This window comes from Peromyscus californicus, unplaced genomic scaffold (genome assembly GCF_007827085.1).
Source record: "Peromyscus californicus insignis strain IS unplaced genomic scaffold, ASM782708v3 Scaffold_2__1_contigs__length_46816999, whole genome shotgun sequence".
NCBI lineage: Eukaryota > Metazoa > Chordata > Mammalia > Rodentia > Cricetidae > Peromyscus > Peromyscus californicus.
In genome coordinates, this window is record NW_026294540.1 from 12,381,343 (window position 1) to 12,403,840 (window position 22,498).

The following is a 22,498-nucleotide window of genomic DNA, read 5'->3' on the forward strand; positions in this document are numbered from 1 at the left end:
ACTCTCGGGTGCCTGCAGCACCTAGCTCCATGCCTGTCATACAGTAGGCACGTGATAAAGCATCAGCTGAGCAGCTGAAGGTGTGACTGTGTGCCGGGCCACACAGCCCCTGCTGGAGTGAGTGGGTCCATGTTTCAAGCCGGTTTCCACACCGCCATCCCCACCCCCATCTGTCTGACCGAGCAGGAAGCTCAATGGACACACACCCGGTGGCCTCATCTGCCCGGCGCCAGGCCTGCCCGGTCCCAGAGCTCAGTCTATTAAAAGGCTTGTAAATTTTCATACATGAGCGTCTGGGCAGCAGGGTAGACTAATTGCTGTTAAATGTGCGGGAATGTTCCTGCCACGCGGCCAGGGCCATTCCTCTTCGTGGCTGGACGCAGCCCGTTCCTTTGGCGGTGGAAAGCTTACAACATGCACACAAGGCCAAAAAGCAATTCGTGTCAAAAAAAAGATCAATAATATAAAAATAAAGCACAAGAATTCGAGTTAAAGGGAATGCCATGTAAATATGTGGTTCACGTCCATGATTCTAAGATTAAGAAGAAAAAAAAATCAATCAATACCCTTCTTTAGATGATGTTATTTCTAATGAGAAGGACCCGGAAGGGCTGCAAGGGTCTGCTTAACTGGGGAGGGGGGCAGGAGCATTAATAATTTACTTGATAAGGCAGAGAGAGCAAATCAAAGAGGATGATGGCTGAGGGTTCTTAATTTGGTTGTAGCTCGGCATCACAGCCCGAGGATGCTTCGGTGGGCCGACAGCAGATCCAGACGGACGTGTGGGTTAGTGGGAGCCTCGCCTCCAGCCGGCAGGACCGCCAGGGAGACAGGATGGTCCTCAGGATGACACCGCCAGAGAGGGTGGGCAGGGAGCGGGGAGGGCGTGGGCCGCCTGCACCTGATTCATGCTGTAGGTGACACTCCTGTCTGTGGGGTATTTAGTGTCTCGTAACTCAGCCCCAGATTAAACCCTCACTTGCCAGTGTATCTTAAGGACTCCCCAGCCTGGTCTTCTCATCAACTCTTGGTCCCCCTGTATGCTGAGGAACCCAGTTAGCTCTCCAAACCGAGGCTTGTGGTTCCAACCCTCAATGCTGTGGGCAGAGGGCTGTGTGAGGCCTGGGCAAGCGCTTTGCCCTCTCTGAGCCGATTGAGACCTACGAAAGGGTACATACGATCCGGGCTCTGCCTCACTTACACTTGAGCCATGGAGGTCTTACTGATGGCTGTCCCCGCCTGAGTCGGGTCTTGTAGGCCATGGCTGAGCCTCAGTTAGTTCACCTGAGGAATTGGTGGGTGGGGGCTTGTGGGAGGCACGAGTGTGGCACGGCCAGCCTCTCTTCCGCCCTCTCTTCTCCCTGTATCAGTCCCTGTATCAGCCCACGGAGCTCCCCGTGAACCTACCGGGGGCAGCCATGATTTGGCTCATCATTTAAAGGCAGAGACCAGTGGGTGAATCTCCCGGACCCACAAGGCGGAAGGAGAGAAATGACTCCTGCAAATCATCCCTTACAGAGGTGCTGTAATGCATGTGCACACATGAACACATGCATGCGTTCGCACACGCACACGCATGCGCACGCACACACACGCGCATCAAATAAATATAAATAAATAAAAATCTTTTGAAACGGAGAAGGGCAGAGACCCAGAGAAGTTAAGGGATTGTCGCTCAAGGTCACACAGCCCAGAAGAAAGCCCTGCTGGGATGAAACTCCTTGCCAACCTGCTCCACAGCCCAGGCTTGCCCCCCCCCGCCCCCACCCAGTCCTCACAGGAGGGAGAGAGGTCCCAATGCGCAGGGGCCAGTTTTTTCCTGGACCACAGACAGAGGAGAGCCAGCAGCTCCCACAGTCTCTGCTGTCATCATTAAAGTCGGGGGGCTGTTGGCCCCCTGAGTGGCCCCCACAGAGTCCATTTAAAACGCGGGATGGAGCCAGGGCGGTAGTGGTGGCGGCGCACGCCTTTAATCCCAGCACTCGGGAGGCAGAGCCAGGCGGATCTTTGTAGCCTGGTCTATAGAGCGAGATCCAGGAAAGGCGCAAAGCTACACAGAGAAACCCTGTCTCAAAAAACAAAAAACAAACAAACAAACAAAAATGCGGGATGGAGCTGGTCCCTGCTCCAAAGTTTCCCTTGTTAAATTTGAGGGGTCCACACACATTCTGGCAGCCCCAAGGCCTGAGCACTCCCGTCACCTCATCCTCATGAGATATAAAAAGACAAGTCACACGCTTTGCTGAGTTAAGTGTCCAGTGGCTGCACCGCTCCTGGGGACCTTGGACGTGACTTCTGTGAGATACACAGGGTGCAGGGAAGGGTACCCCAGCAGAAGGAATAGAGGCTGCCAGGAAGGAGGAGCCAGGCTGGGGTGGGAGGAGCCAGGCTGGGGTAGGGGGAGCCAGGCTGGGGTAGGGGGAGCCAGGCTGGGGTAGGAGGGGCCAGGCTGGGGTAGGGGGAGCCAGGCTGGGGTAGGGGGAGCCAGGCTGGGGTAGGAGGGGCCAGGCTGGGGTAGGGGGGGCCAGGCTGGGGTAGGGGGGGCCAGGCTGGGGTAGGAGGGGCCAGGCTGGGGTAGGGGGAGCCAGGCTGGGGTAGGGGGAGCCAGGCTGGGGTAGGGGGAGCCAGGCTGGGGTAGGGGGAGCCAGGCTGGGGCAGGGGGAGCCAGGCTGGGGTAGGGGGAGCCAGGCTGGGGTAGGGGGAGCCAGGCTGGGGTAGGGGGAGCCAGGCTGGGGTAGGAGGAGCCAGGCTGGGGTATTGAGGAGCCAGGCTGGGGCGTCTGAGGGCAGAGGGAGGCCTGTTTAAGCAGTCAAGGGCCCCTGACCTTGAATTTTTGCCTCAAGGGCACTCTCCATCTAATTCGGGGTGAAAGAAGCCCGTGCAGCCTCCTGGGTCCCAACACTCAGGTCCCCTCTGTTCTTCCCCTGCCTCAATTCCAGCCTTGGATACACACCAGTTAGCGCCTCTCTGAGCCCCAGTCCCCCACTAGGGATAACCAGAGCCTCCAAAACTGGGACACTTGTATCAAACTAACAGACACACAAAGCGTACAGTCACCACAGGTACCATCTATGAGAGAGAGTGCCCGCCCACCCTCTGTGCCATGCTTGGCCACGTGGTAAGGGGCAACATGAGCATTCTAGGTCACAGTGAGCCCGTGAGGAGGTACACTCTGAGGGTCTAGGCCTTGCTCACTCCCTGTCACCTGCTGGGCTGCCCAGCCACCACAGCGGTAGCATGTAGACACAAGCAGAGGAAGAGATGTCCCAGACCCTTGCTACCTGCACGTGGGAACACCAGGGTAGACAGCTGGGCACGTCTCCCTGGACAAAGTCTGCAGAGAAGTTTCTAGGAAGCCATGGGAAACAGTACATCATGACACACAGCATCTATTAGGGGGTGGCCAACATCCACACAGCCAGCTGAGTGTCCCTACCCATCTTTCAGACGGCTCAGAGAGTGACTGATCCAGGGTCGGACATGTCTGTTAGGTGAGTGCTGCCGCTGTGGCCAACCTGTGGGGACAGCAAGGCCCAGGCTCTGCTTCCCCCTATCTGTCCCTCACCCCAGGATGGCTATCGGGCCTGCTCCCCACTCCCTTAAGCCACCTGGGTTTCAGAGCTGCCCTCAAGCCCACGAGAAGACACTCAAAGGGAAGGCCCCAGACTTCACAATAGTCGATGTCCCCTGCCTCGGTCTCCGAGGGCAGCAGAGTCTGCACGCCTGCCCCCGCCATCTGCCACCATTCTCTGGAGCCAGGAGGGAAAGCTTGTGGTTCCACACATAGAGAGACCCTGTAGACGTGGTCACTCTAACAAGAATCAACTCCACCCAAGGAGCTGGGTGGGGATGGGCAGGGAGAAGGGAGGGGAAGAGAGGAGGCTTGCTGCAAATGGAGGGGTGTTCCTTTTATCTTCGGAGTAACCACGCTCCTAAACCGCCCCTCAGCACAATTGCTCATGGTTTGGTAGCGCGCCTGGGCTCTTCTTAAGAGGTCACAGGCGGTGGAGCCGGGCCTGGAGTTAACTGAGTTCAGCCATCGGTTCCTGGCCTTGCTTCTTTGTGACCTGGCGTCTCCCAGCAGGGAGTGTGCCAGCCAGCAAGCAGGACATGTCTGTCAGGCGGTGGAACCACCAGGCAGGGTAAGGGCCACCTTGGGCTCTTGTGACAGCTGGCCCAGGTCCAAAGAGACACAGCTGTCATGGCTTGATGGGAATACTCAAGGACACACGCAGACAGGTAAGGGACAGGATGAATGGCTGTGGCCATCACTGGGACAAGACTATCAAGTCTCACAACGCAAGTTCAGGGAGAGCACCCCAGGTGCCCTTGGGCTCTGGACATCTTCCCCATCTTTGAACAGGGTGGCAGGACGTCCCCAGGGGTAGGGACAGCTCCGAGCCCTCTCCAGCCTCATGGGAGCCTGACACAGAGACTGCACCATCTGAGGACATTTGCAGAGGACCACGTGGGAGGGTGGTTTATCTTCCCTGGGAAGTCCTTGAGTGTATTGAAAAAAATGCCTGCTGTTCCCATGCCAAGAGGGGCAGAGGTGATGACTGGTAGCCCTCCCGAGGGTGACATCAGACTGCTTTTGGCATGCTGCAGGTATCTACTACATGTCTGTGAGAGCCTGTGTGTGTGTGTGTGTGTGTGTGTGTGTGTGTGTGTGTGTGTGTGTACACGCCTGTGCATGCAGACCCAGAGAACAACTTGGAATGTCGTTCCTCAGCTGCTGCCTACCTTGCTTCTTTTGACAGGGTCTCTCACTAGCCTAGAACCCGCCAAGCAGGCCAGGCTGGCTAGCCAGTGAGCCCGAGATCTCTATCTGTCTCTACCTCCTCAGCACTGGGGTTACAAGAGCAAGTCACCACAACTAGCTTTTCAGGGTTTTTTTTTTTTTTTTCTTTTTTAAATGTGGGTTCTAGGGCTCGAACCCGGATCCATGTATTCCCAAGCCACTTTTCCATCTTTCTAGGCCCGCTAAGTGTTTGCCAAATGATAAAGGACTGTAAGGACTCAGCCAGCCAAGTGAATTGTCTCCCAATACCTGCTGGGAGGTGGTGGTCACATGAGCTCCCTCAATACCTGGGAGGAGGAGGAGGAGGGGGGGGAGGAGGAGGAGGAGGAGGGGGAGGAGGGGGAGGAGATTGTTGGCTGCAGGCTGAGGTACATCCTGCCACCTGGCTCTCAGAATCCCAAGGAGTTGTCCCTATACACAGAACTCAACTGTGTGGCACAGACACAGGAAGTCACTCGCCGAAGTCACATACGTCCATCACAGGGCCGATCCCCAGACTGCTGTGCTCCCATTAGGCTCAGGTGACCGTCTCTGTTCCAGAGCAGTCAAGAGGGCTCGTGACATCCCACAGGCCACCCTGCAAAGAGGAAGCTGGGAGCGAGAGGCCCGCCGCCGGTGTGGCCCTGAGGTCTAGGGGCAAGCAGGTGCACGCCAACACTAGGACCCGGCTCCCCTCAAATTTAACAAAAGCAAAACTTTTAATTTAGATGTTTGCATCTCTCTGTCTCCAAGCAAAAATAACTCTAAGATAATGACTGTAATAAATGAAGGTAATTAATTGTGGTTTGTTCCTTTAGTGTCTAGTCAGCTTAATTTTACCTTTTCAACTAATAATGAGAAAATAATTTTTGTGCGTGGAGGGTTAATGACATGTAACTGTGAGAGCCGCTAATTGCATGTTGCAATCCATCCATCAGCAGCCCCATCTGCGTGGCTTGATTATGTTTGCTAAATTATTGCTTTGAATTATCTTTCATAAAGGCAACTTTTATAATTAGTGGGGCTTTCGGGCGAGCTCCCTTTCTCTGCTCAAGGATTTTCAAACTTCGGCCATTTCAAGCTGGTTCCCGGGAACTGCTTTGCCTGGCTGGCTTTTGTTTTCCTGGGGCGGTGTCGGGGGTCCTAAATTGTCCCTTGAAGCAATCTAGGAAGCCTTAATTCACAGTGGGCCGAGTCCACTTCCTCCCCACCACACCTCCCACAGGCAGGAAAAAGGATTCAGGGTGAGGGGACCCCCAACTCTGGACACACCAAGGCTGCTGGGTTGGAAGGCAGCAATGGACCTAACCTGATCAGGTTCTGTGGCCGCTTCTCTCCGCACAGGGGTGAAGAGGGACCTGCAGCCATGGCAGTTCAGTGCAGCCATCACGAGGAAGGCAGGGGCTTGGGGAACACAGTCAAGATAAATCCTGTGGGTGCGTGGCCGGAGGGGTCCCTCGGCACAACTGTCCGCACGCTGGGAAACCAGCTCCCAGCGTGGTCAACTCCCATCAAAACTTCTCTCCTTCCCTGTCCTTCAGGATGCCACCTGGGTACCAGGCTCCCGGCTGTGGCCGCCCAGCAGCTTCCCCCTTCATCGGATTTGTAGGCTTTGTGCGTCACAGGAGAGTTGAGGTTCCGGGAGGTCTCGGAGAACCTCCCCAGGGCCACACAGCTGAAGGAGCGGGGCTGAAACTTCAAGCCCGCCATCCATGAAGTTGAGCCTCGGGTCTTCTCATCACTTCAAACGTTCAAGTCTTTCTTCTACTGCGAAGGGGGTGGCATCGTCTCTCCACACAGCCTAGGACGGCCTCCACCTTCCCAAGCTGGGATCACAGGCGTGTGCCACTTCTCACAGCTATGGCCAAGGCTTCTAACACCCAAGGCACCATTCTGAACACTTCCTTATTATTTACCTTGCTCCTCCCTCAGTCTCAATCTTACGAGAGAGAGAAAATTATCACCAATCTGACAGAGGAGGACACAGGCCCAGAGAGGCCAAGAAACTCACCTAAGGTCACACAGCCAGTCCGTGGTGGAGGCAGGGTTCCAGTCCCAGCTACGTTCCTGTGACACTCAGAGAGTGCCAGATGGGCATGTTCGCCCCTTTCCTGCATTCTCTCTCGCTATCCACATCCAAAACAACACGGGAGGACCAGAAGTCCCTTTATCCCATGGTACAGAGAGGGAAATGGAGGTTCAGGCATCTGGAGAAACCCTGCCCACACCAACATTCCTGTACATGCAGCCGCAGCCTACATGCTTATCTGGTTCTGAGGGAGAGATGACTCTGAGGAGTGGGGAATGAGCCGGAGCCCTTCCCTCCATCTCAGGGGCTGTGGGAGGGTTTTCTGGGTCCACCTGAGCTCAGTGGGGAGCCCTTGCTCATGGGACATTAGAGATGGGCTCCCCTCCCCAGGCCAGCATGACCCCAGCATCTTCTCAGGTAGGCGAACGGACACTGTCAATGCCAGAGACGACAGTACGGCATTCTGCTGTCGTGGGGTGGACGCGCAGGCGGTGAGCAAAGCCGCCTTCACCCAGAGCGTGGTGGGGAGGGAGATGTGCTGGGAAGGCCGGCAGCCCCTGGGCCTTTTCCGCAAGGATGCCTGAGCAGGGAAGCAGGGGCTCACCTACCTCAGACCTCAGATTTCACCCTGGGGCAGGGAAGCCCAGTGCAAGTCACCCCCACCTCCCCAAGCGCTTTGCCACCGGCGGGCTCTTACCTCAGCTTGGAAGCTTTTCAGCACGGGAGCCACCATCTCTCTGATTCCCTGAAAAGAGACGACGGAGGGTCTGCCACAAGGCAGGCACCCCCGAGCCCACCCTGCACCCCCCCACCATCGTTCTCACCAGAACTGTGGCTTTGAAAGGCGCGCGCGCGCGCGCGCACACACACACACACACACACACAGAGGTTCTGTCCCTGAAGTACTCTTTAGAGCCTTTAATAGCACACACAGCATTGGGCATTCTGGAGAGAGAGGCAGGATGGATATTTCCTAAATGCACACCTGTTTTCTTCTCGGTGGTCCTGGGGATGGAGCCAAGAACGCCATGCTCCACCCCTGAGCTACACCCCCCCCCCCCCAGCCCTCAGCATTTTGAGACAGGGTCTTGCTATGTAGCTCAGGCTGGTTTGAACTCATGACCGCCTGCCTCAGCCTCCCGAATATTACAGTGAGAGTACTCATAACATCCTTGTGTGTGGCATGGTTGGTCCTGCAACCTAGCTCAGGGGAATGGGGGCTGGAGAGCTGGCCCTGATTCTCTACTCTCAGCGCTAGGTGGAAAAAGCCACCCAGGAAGTCCCTCTGTCCTGCCAGGTGTGGCATGGGGCTGCTTCATCCACACAGCCACCTCCCAGGAATGTGCATCTTGCATTTCGCCAAAAGTTGTCACTATTCATGTCTGTCCTTCCTCTCCAGAGCATGGAGTGATTTCTAGGGACATGGCTGGGTCCCAGCCCTGTGATGCCATGTATAAACCAACGGCTTCACCAATGTTGTGAGCACACAGGATCAGCTCTAGCCACCCAGATGTCCCAATTTCCTCAGACCCAAGGAGTGGTCTCTGGAGGGCCCCCAGCACTCAGCAGAGATGAGTGTCCCAAGGTTCTAACCCTGAAGCCTGTGGGTCCCTCAGGGATCCACTGGGGATCCTTCCTCCTGCCACAATCGGTCAAAGCCCTGTGGGAGGTGTAAAGAGGCAGGAGGGATGGAAGGGAAGCAGGAGGAAGAGGGCTGGAGGTTATGGAGAAACCCCATAACCATGGGGACACACCGCATTTCTCCCCCTGGACAAGGTCCCTGTTCTGGTCCCAGCTACCCCTCCACACTGGCTTCTGTCTCTGGGGCTTCCCATTGTGGCTGCTGCCTGGATGTAAGGTGGGCTTTTAGGGGACGCACAGACGGTGCCTGTGGCTTTGGTTTCAGGAGCCGGGCTGCCAGGCAGAGTGACAGCAGATTCAGGAGGTTCAAGGTCACAGTCTCAGGCCTGGATGCACAGAAGCAGGAAGCCCCCAGGAGAAGGTGGCCATGTACCACAGCACTGATTAGAGGGGCTGGCACTGGGGACTTGTGGCTGAGACTCAGGCAGCCGGGTGGATCCGACAGCCTCAGAGGAAGCATGGGGAACTCTTCAGACCAAAGGGCCCCTGATTTTATAAAGGGGCCACCGAGACCCATGGGTGCTGGTCTACTCAAGGTGACATTGGCAAGGTGATGTGATACAGTTGGAATTTGAGCCCAAGTCACAAGACGTCTCGCATAGGCTCTTCTCATTCTCACGACCCCATATTCAAATGAGTTTGGGGGCTCACATCTGAGAGTCATGAAATGGGGAAGTAGATGGGTGCTGGGCCAATGGATGTGTAAGTCCTAGGGGGAAGCCAGGCAGGCCACATGCAGTAGGTGGACTGGACCCCCGAGAGGATGCTCTTAAATAAAGTTATCACGACTCTCCCATCAGGAGGGATGAGCTCCCAACACGAAGAGTTTCCAGAACCATGACTATAACAGGAGTGGAAATTTATCCCTTCTAATTATGTAATTGCATAATTATGTAGCATGGAAAATTATGTAAGTCAAACTCGCAGGCTGAAAACCTGGCCTGGATTTCCCTCCTCACCTGAGCGCGCCCGTGTGAAGCAACGGTTGAGGTTGAGTTTACTATGCTAGGGGAGAGAGGATGAGACAGACGGTCTGAGAGGGCCAGAGAGAGAAAGAAGGTGTGTGGGGCTGTGAAGACCTACAAGGGATTCAGCTCTGCTTCCCAGAGATGGGAGGGCCAGAGGCACTCTCGATGTGGGGAGAAAACTCCGTTTATAGACCGGGCTATGTATGGTGTTTAAAAGAGAGGGGCAGGGCTGGGGATATGGCTCAGTTTGCAGAGTGCTTTCCCAGCATGCATGACCCCCCCCCCCAGGTTCTGCCCCAAGTGTCACATAAACAGAGTGTAATGGCACACACCTGTAAGCCAGCACTTGGGAGATGGAGAGAGCGAGACCAGAAGTTCAAGGTCATTCTCAACTGTAGGAGGAGTTGCGGGTCAGCCTGAGCTACGTGCGACCCTGTCTCAAAAAGACCTCACGTGTGCTTGTAGAAGCCATGACAGCAAGAGAGAGTTGAGTCTGAGGCTTCTGCCTCTTTCCTGCACACAGCTTCTCACACGGCTTTCTAGATTTACCCCCAGAAACGAATTCTAGATGGATCCTCATCCCAAAACTTGCCCTGAAGAACCACAGTTGCTTATGACATCCTGGTGGGATTCTACAGCTTCAGGTGTGAGGCTCAGCGCCTCGGTGCCCTACCTCTATCAACAAGAGCCACAGGAGGCCCTGGAATCCCTCCTCCCTGCCCCCCATGTTCTCAGGACAGCTGCCAGCCCCCACCCGCCTTCCGTGGTCCAGCACACCCCAGCAGCTAAGCTGAGACGGTGTCAGGCAGAAGCAGCGGCTGCTGCCTGCAGCTCAGGCCTGGCCCTGGGTCTGTTGTCCACACTCTCTGAGGGTATCTCGGCCCTGTCAAAGCGACACAGGGTCCAAGGGCCCCATTTTGCTATTTATTCTCGTCCCTTTTTCAATTTTATTATATTTGTTTGTTTCTTTGTTTTTCGAGACAGGGTTTCTCTGTGTAACAGCCCTGGCTGTCCTGGATCTCGCTCTGTAGCCCAGGCTGGCCTCGAATTCAGAGAGATCCTCCTGCCTCTGCCTCCCCAGTGCTGGGATTAAAGGTGGTGTTCTACCACTGCCTGGCTTAAATTATCTAATTTTTTTTTTTTTTAATTTGAGAAGCAACAGGGGTCTTGATCGCAGAGGGAAAATAAAATTCTCACATTCCACCTCAGAAGAGAACAGACACATGTCTGGGCCGGTCTTCTCCTTAGGGGAGAGGGAGTGGGCGTTCCATTGCCTGGCCATTGCTATCTCTGGACCAAGTCTGGAACTTCGATGGGGGAGGGGAGGGGCAGGTGCATTGACTGACAGTGAGGGGTGGGTTTCAGAGTCCTAGCTATGTCCTCCAGGCCCACAGGCAGGCAGAAGATGATCCAGACTTCAGGCCCAAATGTCTTAGCCATCAAATGCCAACCATTCCACCCAATATCAGGACTTGGATTGACTGCAGATTTGAGCTGCCTGGTGTTCTGGGTAAGACCGATCTGGGTGGAGGCACTTGGGTGCCCCCAACTCCAGTCAGTGTGCTGGGGGGCCCCTTCTCCCCCCCAATGTGAAGGCTGCCAATGGGCCAGGGCTACAATTTATCTTTGTGGCTAATTAGCTTCTTTTCTTGCTAGTCACTTATGTCTACAGTTTCCACAGTATTGTCTGAACAGAGGGGGGAAGGAAGGCAAGCCGCGTCCCTTCTGAGTCAACGCTGTAGCGGCAGGCACACTCTACCTCTGGCACATTTTTCTTAAATTCCCGGCGGAGTTCAATTAAACGTTTAGGAGAACGCTCGCCTTCCTCCTGTGGTACAGACAGCTCCTCCGAGGCGATGGAATTAAGCTCCTTCTGGAATGAGAGAGAGAGAGAGAGGGGAGATTTGTTCTCTTCTCTTTGCTTCTGAATTACTGTAAACGCAGCAGCCCTCGGCACAAGTTTTTGCAACTCACAGGGCTGAGAAAAGGCTAGATACCGACTCCTGGCATGAATGAAAAAATTCCCCCTCCCCCAAATGGGAGAAAACAGACAAACAAACGAAAAGACCTCCAGGACAGCGTGGGCTTTTCATTCTTGCCCTCCTCAGGAGCTGCTGGGCCAGACCAAGTCAGACTGAGGTTTCTGAACCTCCTCCCCCTCTCTCCCCACCCCAGCCCCACCTCTTGGATTTCCAAGGAGTGATGGCATAAGCCTGTCAGCGACTGAAGAAAACATCTCCGAAGCGTGTCAAAATAGCGGCGCGCGGCATATTGTATGGGCGCTCTCCCCCGTGCGAGCGTACTGCCGACAGCTTCCATACATCAGCGGCGGGCACCGCTCCAACCGCACCTTCTCCCCCTCAAAGGCTCATAAATTCGCCTCTTTAGGATATAGATGGCTTTTTAATTCCGGTAGATTTTGGAAAAATGAAGGTGCCGAAGAGAAGCACGCTGACCTTGTGCGTACCCCACGGTAAATCACCAAAGGTTCCCAGAACCCTCGACGCCGCCGCCGCAGCCGCCGACTGGAAAGAAACAGATGGGGGCGGGGACGGGACGGGGGTGGGTGGGGAGGGAGGGGCTGGCTTGAGTGTGTGCACTCAGGAATCAGACCCGGGTTTGGACACATGAGACCAGAGATGGAGGGGGGGGGGGGGGATGAAGGGGGGGGGGCATGCATCATGGACGGGGCCGGCTGCTGGCATGTATGTGCCTGATTGCTTCTCCTGAAGCTTCCTTTGCTGTTGCAGGGGCTTTCACAGGAGGAGTACAATTCACCAGGAGTTGTCATGACTCATTTGCATAATTCAAGGAACGCTCTGTTTATGTGGCCTGCAACTGCTGGCACTGACTTGAGATGGCCTTTTTTCTTTTTCTTTTTTTTTTTTCCTGGACGATAACTCGATGAACCCTCCTGCATACATCACCCGTTTATATTTGCAGCAATCAAGCCCCATAATTTCCTAAATCCGGTGGTGCAATAAATTCCTGCAATCAGATTTATTAAAAAACGCGCACGCAGATGCGGGGAGCGTATTTCCAGGGCGAACTCTTTAATCCAACATATGTATGACGAAGTGCGGCGGCGTGCTGAAAGACCCCATTTGTCACCGCTAATACACATTCGTCTTGCACACACAATGAAACCCTTCCACTGTTAGATAATGAAATAAAAGTACTGTTAACCCACTGCAGAGCTTTTGTGAAAGCTGACTGGTGTCTGAAACGCCTGCTCGGTGGCAATTTACCATAGTGCCACAGACCTGGTCCCCCAAACCTGTGAGGACAGCCTCTGGGTCCTGGAGCTCTTTTGGGGGGGCAATTCAAGAAGGAATGTCTATTTCTAGAAAAGAACAGCGAACTTTTGGAGAGAAAAAACATCACAAGACTGGCGCAGGGTGAGGGGGACACCAACAGTCTCTGCTTAAAACCTGGGTGAGGAGGGAGATGCTCTCCAAGGTGCTGAAACATAGTCCCATATTAGCATGGGCCAGGGCGGCGGCGGCGGGGGGGGGGGGGGGGGGGGGGGGGCTACCACCCTGAAAGCCGTGAGGAATTTTGAGCTGGGTGAGGAATGGAGTGATATCTATATATATTCCCACAGTTGGTAGGGCCAGGAGGATGAGGCCCTCACTTGGCAGGGGAGAAAGAAGTAGAATGTTAAGGTCCACTGGGTGTATTTTTTTGCACTGCCGCAGGACACAGAAGGGAACTTGGGATGCACCACTGGGTTCTGGATTGTTCTGTATCTTACACTATGAGATTTATGAGCACTTATTTACACATTTTGGAGCCCAGTCTCCAAAGTGCTGGGATCATGGATGTGCTGTACTGATACACTTGCGGTTTTAAGTTCCTATACTGGGGACCTTGCACTTCTTCACCCGGCCGCTATTGGTATTGGTGCTCAGAGCTGGATGCTGAATTCTTCAAGCAGGGGCTGGAGGGATTGTTCGGTAGATAAAGGGATTGCTGTACAGGCACGATGATTGGAGTGCAGCTCATTAGCACCCACCTAAAAGCGAGGCAGGCATGGTAGCCTGTTGGTAAACCCACTCCTTTGGAGGTGGAGATGGAGAATCCCTATCCAAGCCAGACTATCCAAATGTGTAAGCTTGGGGTTCAGTGAGAGACTATGTATCCCTAAACCAAGTGGGGAGCAACTGGAAGACACATATGCATGCTCACACACATGCGAGCATACATACAAGAATGCAACACACACACACACACACACACCCCTAACACAGGTTATAACAGGAAACAGCCATGCAGGGGACATCCAGCTGCCAGTCTGTCTACCTCAGGGCCCTCCCTCCATCCGTACATCCTGGTTGCTGGTGGGTGCAGATCCGACCAGCTGGGTGTCTGCTGCCTGCATCAGCACAAAGCAGGGCCAGGCCAGGCAGGGGGCATCAGCAGTTCCCAGCCCTGGACCACTGGAAGCCCAGCTCTCCTGCCCAGTCCTGAAGGAGCAGGTGCCGTCACAGACGATGCGGACCATGCTCCCCTCAACTCTGCCTCAGTTGACGCTCATCATCCAACCTCGAATGCTTGCAGCATTTCTACAGTAAATACGCAAGCAGCAATGGCCACGGTAATAGTAAATGCGACAGTCGTAACTACCATTTAGCGAGTGCTTGTGTGTCCCAGGCACCACGATAGGCTCCTAATGTACAACACCCTGTGCAATGAACACAGTAACATGTCTTGAGAGGTCTCAGGCAGGGGCTAGGAGGCAAATTGCAGGCAGTCCTAATAACTGAGGTGGGGGTAACTCCTTGGTGGGTCCTGAAGGCAAGTTTTCCGTGCCTTGCTTTTCAGCTGATCTCGGCTCCCTTTCTCTACCAGCTGAGGGTGTTTTTTGGGGGGGGTTGTTTTAAATAATTCAAGATCATGATGTACCCTGCCAGGAATTCAATAAAACACTGGCTGATATTCATCTCCTCCTTAGACACACCAGGGGTACAGAGAACACCCTGCTAGATCCAAATGTCCTAGGTTTTCACAGGTCAATAAAAATATCACATACACACACACACACACACACAGGACAGGGTGCCAAGCAGAGACATTAAAACGGGTCCCCTTGTACTCTGAACGAATGGGCACTTGAAAAGCAACAAACCAAGAGATGGACTTGACAACAGGCGTTTAAAATAAATGCACTTAGAAAAGCCCACGGAACTATATTTATTTCAAGGGAACAGAAGAACTAGTCTCAGAAACATAAGCCAGCCTCATTCCCAAGCCCGGCTTCAAAGACACCCTGTGCCCGGCCAGCGAGGGTGTCCGGCAAGCGGCTGTGCCAGACACACTTCAGCAAGACTATCCTGTCCAGCCCCAGCCATGATCTACACAGTCCCAGACTTTGGGCCAGGCCCAGGCAGGGAGGAGACACATGCGATTAACCTAACTAGCCATCAGCAGCAGACAGACAGCCCGGAGCCCTGTGCAGACCATTCAAGTAATGATCCTCATAAACAGCCCATTTGCAACTAAAAAGAGATAATTTTAATGAGCTGGGAGCAGATGATAGATGCAGCTGAGGCCCGAGCCAGCAAGCAGGGAGGGAGAGGGGAAGCTGGGGTGGAGCTGAACCAGGGGCTCTGCGGCTGGTCTATGCTTCCCCATGCTTCCCCACTGCCTGGTGTGTGCCCCAGCTCTGGGATGGTCCTGTCACCTCAGCCCTGGAACCTCCAGGGCCTCAGAACACACGAGCCGCCACCAACCATGTGGGCTCAAGGTCAGAAACCTGTCCCCCGGCATAACTTTGACCACAATGCTATTCCACTTGAATTATCCTTATTTTATACATATATAGCCCAGGCTGACCTCAAACACACTATCCTCACTATGTAGCCCAGGCTGGCCTTGAACTATTAATCTCCTTCCCCGGTGCTTGGATTACAGGTGTGCGATCCCACAGCTGGTCTGATTTCTATTTATCTTCAAATGAACACCTGGGGTTATCTCTGGTTCAAGATTTTTTTTTTTTTTTTTTTGGTTTTTTGAGACAGGGTTTCTCTGTGTAGCTTTGCGCCTTTCCTGGATCTCGCGCTGTAGCCCAGGCTGGCCTCGAACTCACAGAGATCCGCCTGGCTCTGCCTCCCGAGTGCTGGGATTAAAGGCGTGTGCCACCACCGCCCGGCAAGATTTTTTTTTTTTAAGACAGATTGCTACTATGTAGGCCAGGCTGGTCTCAAACTTTGGATTCTCCTGCCTCAGTCTCCCTCCCAAGTATTTAATCACATGGGTATGCACACCATGTCTGATTTAGTATGTTCCTTTTGATCAAAACTTTTAAGTTCAACACTACACTCAACAAATCTTTTTTTTTACACCACATATCTGCTGTCCAGCTTAAGACTCAGGACGTTTGTGTTTCTAACACCCCCACCGCACCCCCACACACAGACACATACACTCTCACCCCAGCCTCAGGAGCTACTAAAAGTGATCGTTATTCTAAGCTTGGTATCACAGTTTGCCTGTCCCGGGTCTTTAGATAACCCCTCTTAGTTCACTAATTGGTACTGGAAAGATGGCTTGGTGGATAGAATGCTTGCCACCACACACACACACACACACACACACACACACACACACACACACACACACACAGACACACACACACACACAACCTGAGTTCAGAACTCCCGCAGCCAGTAAAGAGCTAGGCATTAGCTGGGGAGTAAGGGGCAGAGACAGGTGAATCCTGGGAGCTCATGGCCAGCTTGTCTAGCCAATCAAAGGACTCCGGGTTCAGCGAGAGACCATGTCTCAAACCAGGTGACATAAAACCGATGGGGCCACACGATAAAATTACCCAGTGTCACTGTCTTCCAATGAAAGGTTAGGGAGTTTGGGAGGGGACCTCAGATAACTGACCGGGCCTGCACATCAGTGCTTACAAAATGCCTGGTGTATAAGGGGCATTCAAAAAATATCTGCAGCCGACCTGTCAGCGGCTTAAGCGCGAGGCCGACAGCAGCAGCAACCATCAGTTAATCTTTGGGACAGAAGAATGTCCACTCTGTGTGACAGGTCCATGGAGTCCCAGGGGAATGTGGGCTCAGGAACACTAGAAGAGGAGCAAGCCTGGGGGGGCTGCTCAGAGAGGGGAGTGTTGCTCGCAGAGGAGCCTTGGATGACCCAGGATGGAGGGCACACGCTGGCCTGCCACCAGCAAGGAGACAGAAAGACAGATGGCCTCGCAGCCCACTGAGATGGATAGCTGCGCCCGGTTGAGACAGGCTGGCTTACTGGAGCCATCCATCACTTCCTGTGCTGTATGTAAATTTCCAGCACCAAGATGTATTGGGCCAATTATCTGGGGGCCGGGGCCGAAGGGCGGAGCCCGTGAGAGGCGTTCTGAGCCAGGCTGTCCTCACTGCATTCCAGCAGTGCAGGTGACAGCCGGTTCTGAATGAGGCCAAACCCTAGAGCCTGGGTGTAAACTGAGGACTGCCCACTGCCCTCGTAGTGACTGGACTACTGTAACTGCTGTCAGGCAGAGGGTCCGCCCTAACCAGCTCAGGTCACCTGGTCCTCAGTGCAGAGAGGGCAGTGGACTTCCAGGAACACGTGCTGAGGGAGTGAGTGAACTGTCTTGTGATGCAGATGCACAGTGACACATGGGACCTGCCTGGAGACAAAGCTGCGTGTCCGATGGTTCTTTCTTCTAGGCGGCTGTTTTGGGGAAGATGCTTCAAGTACTGACAAGGGGAGCCCTAGTCTGAACTGTCTGTCCATCTATCCGTCAACCCACCTGTCCACGCATCCATCATCCATAATCTAGTCACCATCTATCATCCACCTACTTAGCCTTCCATCTCCCCACCTATCCAACACCTATCCATCAATCATCTGTCCATCCATCCACAATACGTCTATCATCTACCTATCCATCCTTCTGCGCATCCATCCACCCATCTATCATCCACCTACCTAGACATCCATCTACCTTCCTAGCCAACATCCATCCATCCATCCATCCATGCAGTCAACTGTCCACTCATCCATCCATGCAGTCAACTGTCCATCCATCCATCTACCCATCTAGTCAACTGTCCATCCATCCACCCACTGTCCATCCATTCATCCATCTAGTCTCTATCATTCTTTTATTTCCACCCACCCATCTATCATCTACTCATCCATCCAGTCAGCTGTCCACCCACTGATCCATCCATCCCCCATCATTCATAGACCCATCTTTCCACCCATCCACCCATGCATCCACCATCATGTATCCATCTATCTTTCTACCCATCTTCCGTTTATCCATCTAAGCCAACTGTCCGCCAATCTCCACTCACTCACTCATTCACTCGACAACTCTTTTTGGTTCCTACAACAGTTTGTCAAGGACAGGCCCAGGTCCTGCCCCTATGGCACACCTGGTCATACAGGGAGTGAAGACCATGGGAGCCTCTTGAGTCCTGCATCAGCTCCCACAGCTCTGGCTTCCAGAGGTCCAGAAAAGCACTGGCTTGCAGTCTCAGGAAGCCCCAAGCTGACACTTGGATGTGTGCATGTGGGGGGGAGGGGGGTAGACAGGAAGTCAAGTGTTGCTAACTGGCTGGTAGACAGGAAGTCATGGTCTTGCTAGCTGGTTGATGGACAGGAAGTCACATGATGCTAGCTGGTTGGTAGACAGGAAGTCATGGTCTTGCTAGCCGGTTGATGGACAGGAAGTCATGGTCTTGCTAGCTGGTTGATGGACAGGAAGTCACATGATGCTAGCTGGCTGGGAGACGGAAGTCATGTCTTGCCAGCAGGCTGGTGGACAGCCCTTCTTGGTCTCTCAGAGGTGTCAGAAGCACATGAGCATTGCAACCTGGGAATTATTGGGTGCTCTGGAATCTTAAGAGTAACTGGGATCAAGGTTAGTATTTGGGGGAAGGCCACTGCCAGACCACAGATTCTGGAAGCGGGTGAGGTCACCTGCACCGACATGTCCTTTGTGCTCCCTGGGACAAACTGGCAAGTCTTGTCAGCTCGACAAAACAATTTTTATCCATTTTTTTTCTGGTTCTGCTCCCTCACCCAGATGGCTCCCACTGTCCTCCACCCCATCCCTTCCCCATCTGGTAGGGGGGCCATCACCTCCCCGCTCCCCGACACATACACACACACACACACACACACACACACACACACACATGAATGCACGCACGCACACATGCACACACGCACACTGTGCCTTTTCTCTGTTCTAAACCCTCCCCTGGCTCACTGCTCTGGTCGCATGGGGTCCTGCCTGGCTCCTGAGGATGTCAAGCACAATTCTGCCTTAGGCCCTCTGTAGTTGCTGGTCATCGGCCTGCAATGCTGTTTTTTTTTTTTTTTTTTCAGAAGGCCTATGGGGTCCCCTGTCACCTTCTTGGAGTCTCAACTCTCACAAAAACCTACCTCACCTCCTCCTTAGACTAGTAGAGGCGACTCCCTCACCTCAGCCCTCTGTTTTATCTCTGCACGCCCCTCACCATCCACACAGTTAGGTGGTTCTCTCTCTGACCATTTACCTACACCCAGAATCCTCCAGAATCCTCTGAGCCACGGGGACAAGGCCATCGGCTCAGATCGCAACCGCGCCCCGAATGCCCAGTGCACATGAGGCGCTCGCTACTTGCTGAGTGAATGCATGTCTGAGTAAAGAGACAAATGAAAACAGGACCCACCGGACTGGACTGCACCCCTGGACTTGGCCGCACCTCCACCCACTTAGCAGTTGCTCCCCTTAGAACCACAGACACTCCTCCCCAGGTATCATTCAGGAAAGCAGCCTGCTCCTGCCACTGCAGGACCCGGAGGTGGCTGGCCTGGAGGGAGGGCGCCAATCAAACACCTAATCACCTGGCACCAGCACATCCGATGGCATCCTCCTGCCTTGATTACTGCTTGCTGTTCCTAGGCAGCCCTGCGGAAGCGCCCCACCCATCAGGGGGAACAGAGTGCCACTCTGAGGGCATCCAGGAAGGGGCTGGTGACGCCTCTCACTTGGCTCCCGGCAGGTATGGGGGTGAGCTGGCTGGGCAGCCCTGTCCCTTCCTCTGTCAAAGGAAGAGCTGGGGAAGGTCACAGCAGCAAACAATCATTCATTCATTCACTCACTCTTTCATTCAGTTACCTTTCATTCACTGATGCCTTTGTTCACTCAGACATTCACTTACCCCATTCATTCATTTGTTCATTAGTCTCATTCAATCGCTTACCCCATTCATTCACTCATCATGAATGCTCTGGTGCACTTGCCTGGGCTTCCGATGGTGGCCCTGCATCCCTCGTGGGAATGGACATTCCTCATGAGAGGGTGCTTCCCAGGCCTCACCACCCCATCTGCCAAGAGGTCTGTGTTCCTAATACGTGTTGTCGCCGCCAGGAAAAGGAGTTCCTCGAGATCATGCCACTGGCCCAAATTCTCAGTGAGAGGCAGGCCAAACAGGGCTTGGCACTGGCCAGCCCCTCTACACATCACCGTATCACCTGGGATGCTTGTGCACTTGTGACCTGTTTCCTTCCAGTTGTTCTTTGATTAGCTCCTGTTTCAAGGCCGAGGGCAGGAGGAAAGACTGGGGGATGCAATGGAAGGCTCCAGAGAGGCTCTCGTGTCTGTGGACCAACCAAGGCAACACGACAATGCGGGTGATGCCGGCCGGGAAAGATGGCTTACCAAGCATTCTCCCTGAGTCAGGTGGGGTCCCAAGAGCCTCTTGTAGCTCCAAGGGCAATGGGCAGGGGACAGTGGCTTCCTGGGTAGGTAGATGGCTCTGAGGCAGTGGCCTGAGATGGAGGCTAGCAACCCAAGCTGCTGGGAATGTCTGGGAGGGGCTCCAGGGACTGGGTCAGAAAGTCAGGAGAAATGGAAGGCTGATGGCCATGGAGGGGCTGCACGGGGGAGGGGCACTTGTTCTATGAGACGGAGCTAGGAGGCTGGGAAAACAGAGGTGCCCTTGTGCCCCTGCCCTGTGAGGCAGGGTGGGTAAGGACCAGGCAGGAGATGGACAGACCTTTGGCCGATGTCACTTGGAGCCGGGCGAGGCTGCGGCAGTGCCTGGGACTCTCACGGCCTCTTTGCACTAATTCAGTGCTGGCTTTGCCAAGTGCCTGGCCCACCGCGCTTTCCCAGTCTATCCCCAGAGGCTCAGTGAGGATGCGGAGCAGGAACACCACAGAGGAAACTTCTTCCCAAGTCGGCAGAGAAGCCACGTATGGACACTCGTGCGAGCCTCGTTGGCGGGAGGGGAGACACAAATGTTTGACCGCATCTTAAGTGGTTCTCCTGCCCACTGACCATTTTGAAGATGAGGAAGAAGAGAGAGGCTGAGGACCAATGGGTGCCCTGCCCCCAGCCTTTGGAGGCCCTGAGCCTGGAGGCCGGCACTCTGATTGGGCTATGTCCCCTCCACAGGACAGACACTGGACCTTTAGGGCTGGGAGACATTTATTGGCATGCTGGCACCTCCACCAGACAGGCCCAGATTGAAAGGAGCTGTGGGGTCACCCGTGGATTTCCGGCGGGTAGCCAAGTGAGATGAAAGGACCTGGTCACACGACCCGTCTGGCCCAGCACCCTCTCCTCCCCAGGAGGAGACAGCTAGAGATGGTGGCTGGCACCAAAGAGCTAGAGACAGACAGGGTCCAGCACCCAAGGATAGTCTGCAGGGAAAATTCCCTATGAGTATGGGGACACACGGACATGGACAGACACACAGACAGATAAACCCACACAGACAAAAGGCACATGCAGACACATACATGCACGTGGAGACTCTTATGGAACATGATAGATATATAGATACACACAGAAAAGGAAACAGACCCACAAGACACAAATATGCAGGATCCTCTCCCGCCCCTCCCCGCCCCACCAGACAGCAAGATAGAGACTGTGGTAGGCATTGATCTATTCTGCCCCAGGACATTTGCACAGGCAGCCCCCTCTGCCCAAGGCCCTGGGTTTCTTCCATCTCCTATAATGTGTGTGTGTCTGTCTGTCTGCGTCTCTGTCTGTCCCTCCCCAGACAAACGCCAAGATGTATGGTGACAGACAGTTCACAGACACTTGATCATGGGAGACGATCCAGACCCAGAGTCCAAACAGAACCATAGGGACTAAGAACACCTTCCAGAGCTGGGTCAGGAGACCATGGCCTCTAACCCAGCCTAGCTAGTCCAGGGTAACAGGGCAGATTCATGATCCAGTGCAGTTTAAGGCAGAGGCTTGGGAGGGTGGATGGAGTCGAATCCCGTCTCTAGATCCTCCAGCTGCCTGAGCCTCAGTTTCCCGGTCTGGGAAATGGGGCGAATACTGGGTATGTGTCACTTTAACTGGAGAGATAGAGTCTGGGGTCAGGTTAGGCCCTAGAGAACAGGGCGGGGACCATGGGATGGCAGACCTGGGTTCAAATCCCACCTGCCTTCCAGCCAGTTGATCTCAAGCAAGCCACTGCTCCCGAGTCTCCGCTTCCTCAGCGGATACCAGCAACAGAGGAACCCAGCCATTCTCTGAACTACTCCTAAGATGCCAGAAACCACCACTCTCCCGCCTTTGTCCAAGCTGCTACCCCCCCAGCGAGGGCTGTTTCCAGGCCGCTGCCTCCTCTCTTGGCGCGCACCCTCGTGTGGCAGACGGAGCTAGCTGCTCAGACCTCAATCTTGCCGGTTCTCTCCGGCTTAAAATTCACCCACTTTCCACTGCCTCAGGCTACATCAGATTCCACTCTAGGGTTCACTGGGTCACTGCTCATGGCTCTGACGTTATGGAGACCCCCCCCCTCTTCTCCCAGACTCTCCAGTCACATGTTCTCCCACTGGGCCAGCCCCCTTCTCCACCCCAGGACATTTGCACCTACAGTTCCTGCCGCCTGCAACCTCTTCTTATCCCCTGGGGGAGGGGCGGGGCTCCCAGGTGTGAACCGCCCCTTTTCACCTCTAAAGCAGATTCCTCTAATCCATCCCCACAAAGCAGCAGCCCTCACTGACAAAGCACAGGTGTAATAATTGCACATACCCCCCCCCAATAAAAGTCAGGCACAGAGGCAGGCACCTGGGGAGGTAGAGTCAGGCAGGGGT

The 22,498-nt window shown here is 54.3% G+C and overlaps 1 protein-coding gene across 10 annotated transcripts in view; it reads right to left on the reverse strand.

The window, feature by feature from the left end:
• Cux2 (cut like homeobox 2) overlaps positions 1-22,498 on the reverse strand; it is a 194,940-nt gene that overhangs the window by 58,743 nt on the left and 113,699 nt on the right. For 8 of the 10 annotated variants that reach the window (XM_052755287.1, XM_052755292.1, XM_052755288.1 and 5 more), the window contains 2 exons: positions 11,178-11,291; positions 7,507-7,554 (listed from right to left, as the gene is read on the reverse strand). In XM_052755287.1, the coding sequence (XP_052611247.1) occupies positions 7,507-7,542 (36 nt within the window). In that variant the 5' untranslated portion in view covers positions 7,543-7,554; positions 11,178-11,291. Of the gene's footprint in view, positions 1-6,089; positions 7,406-7,506; positions 7,555-11,177; positions 11,292-11,599; positions 11,761-22,498 lie in introns of those variants that run through there. The other 2 variants (XM_052755285.1, XM_052755286.1) reach the window with 2 other exon arrangements.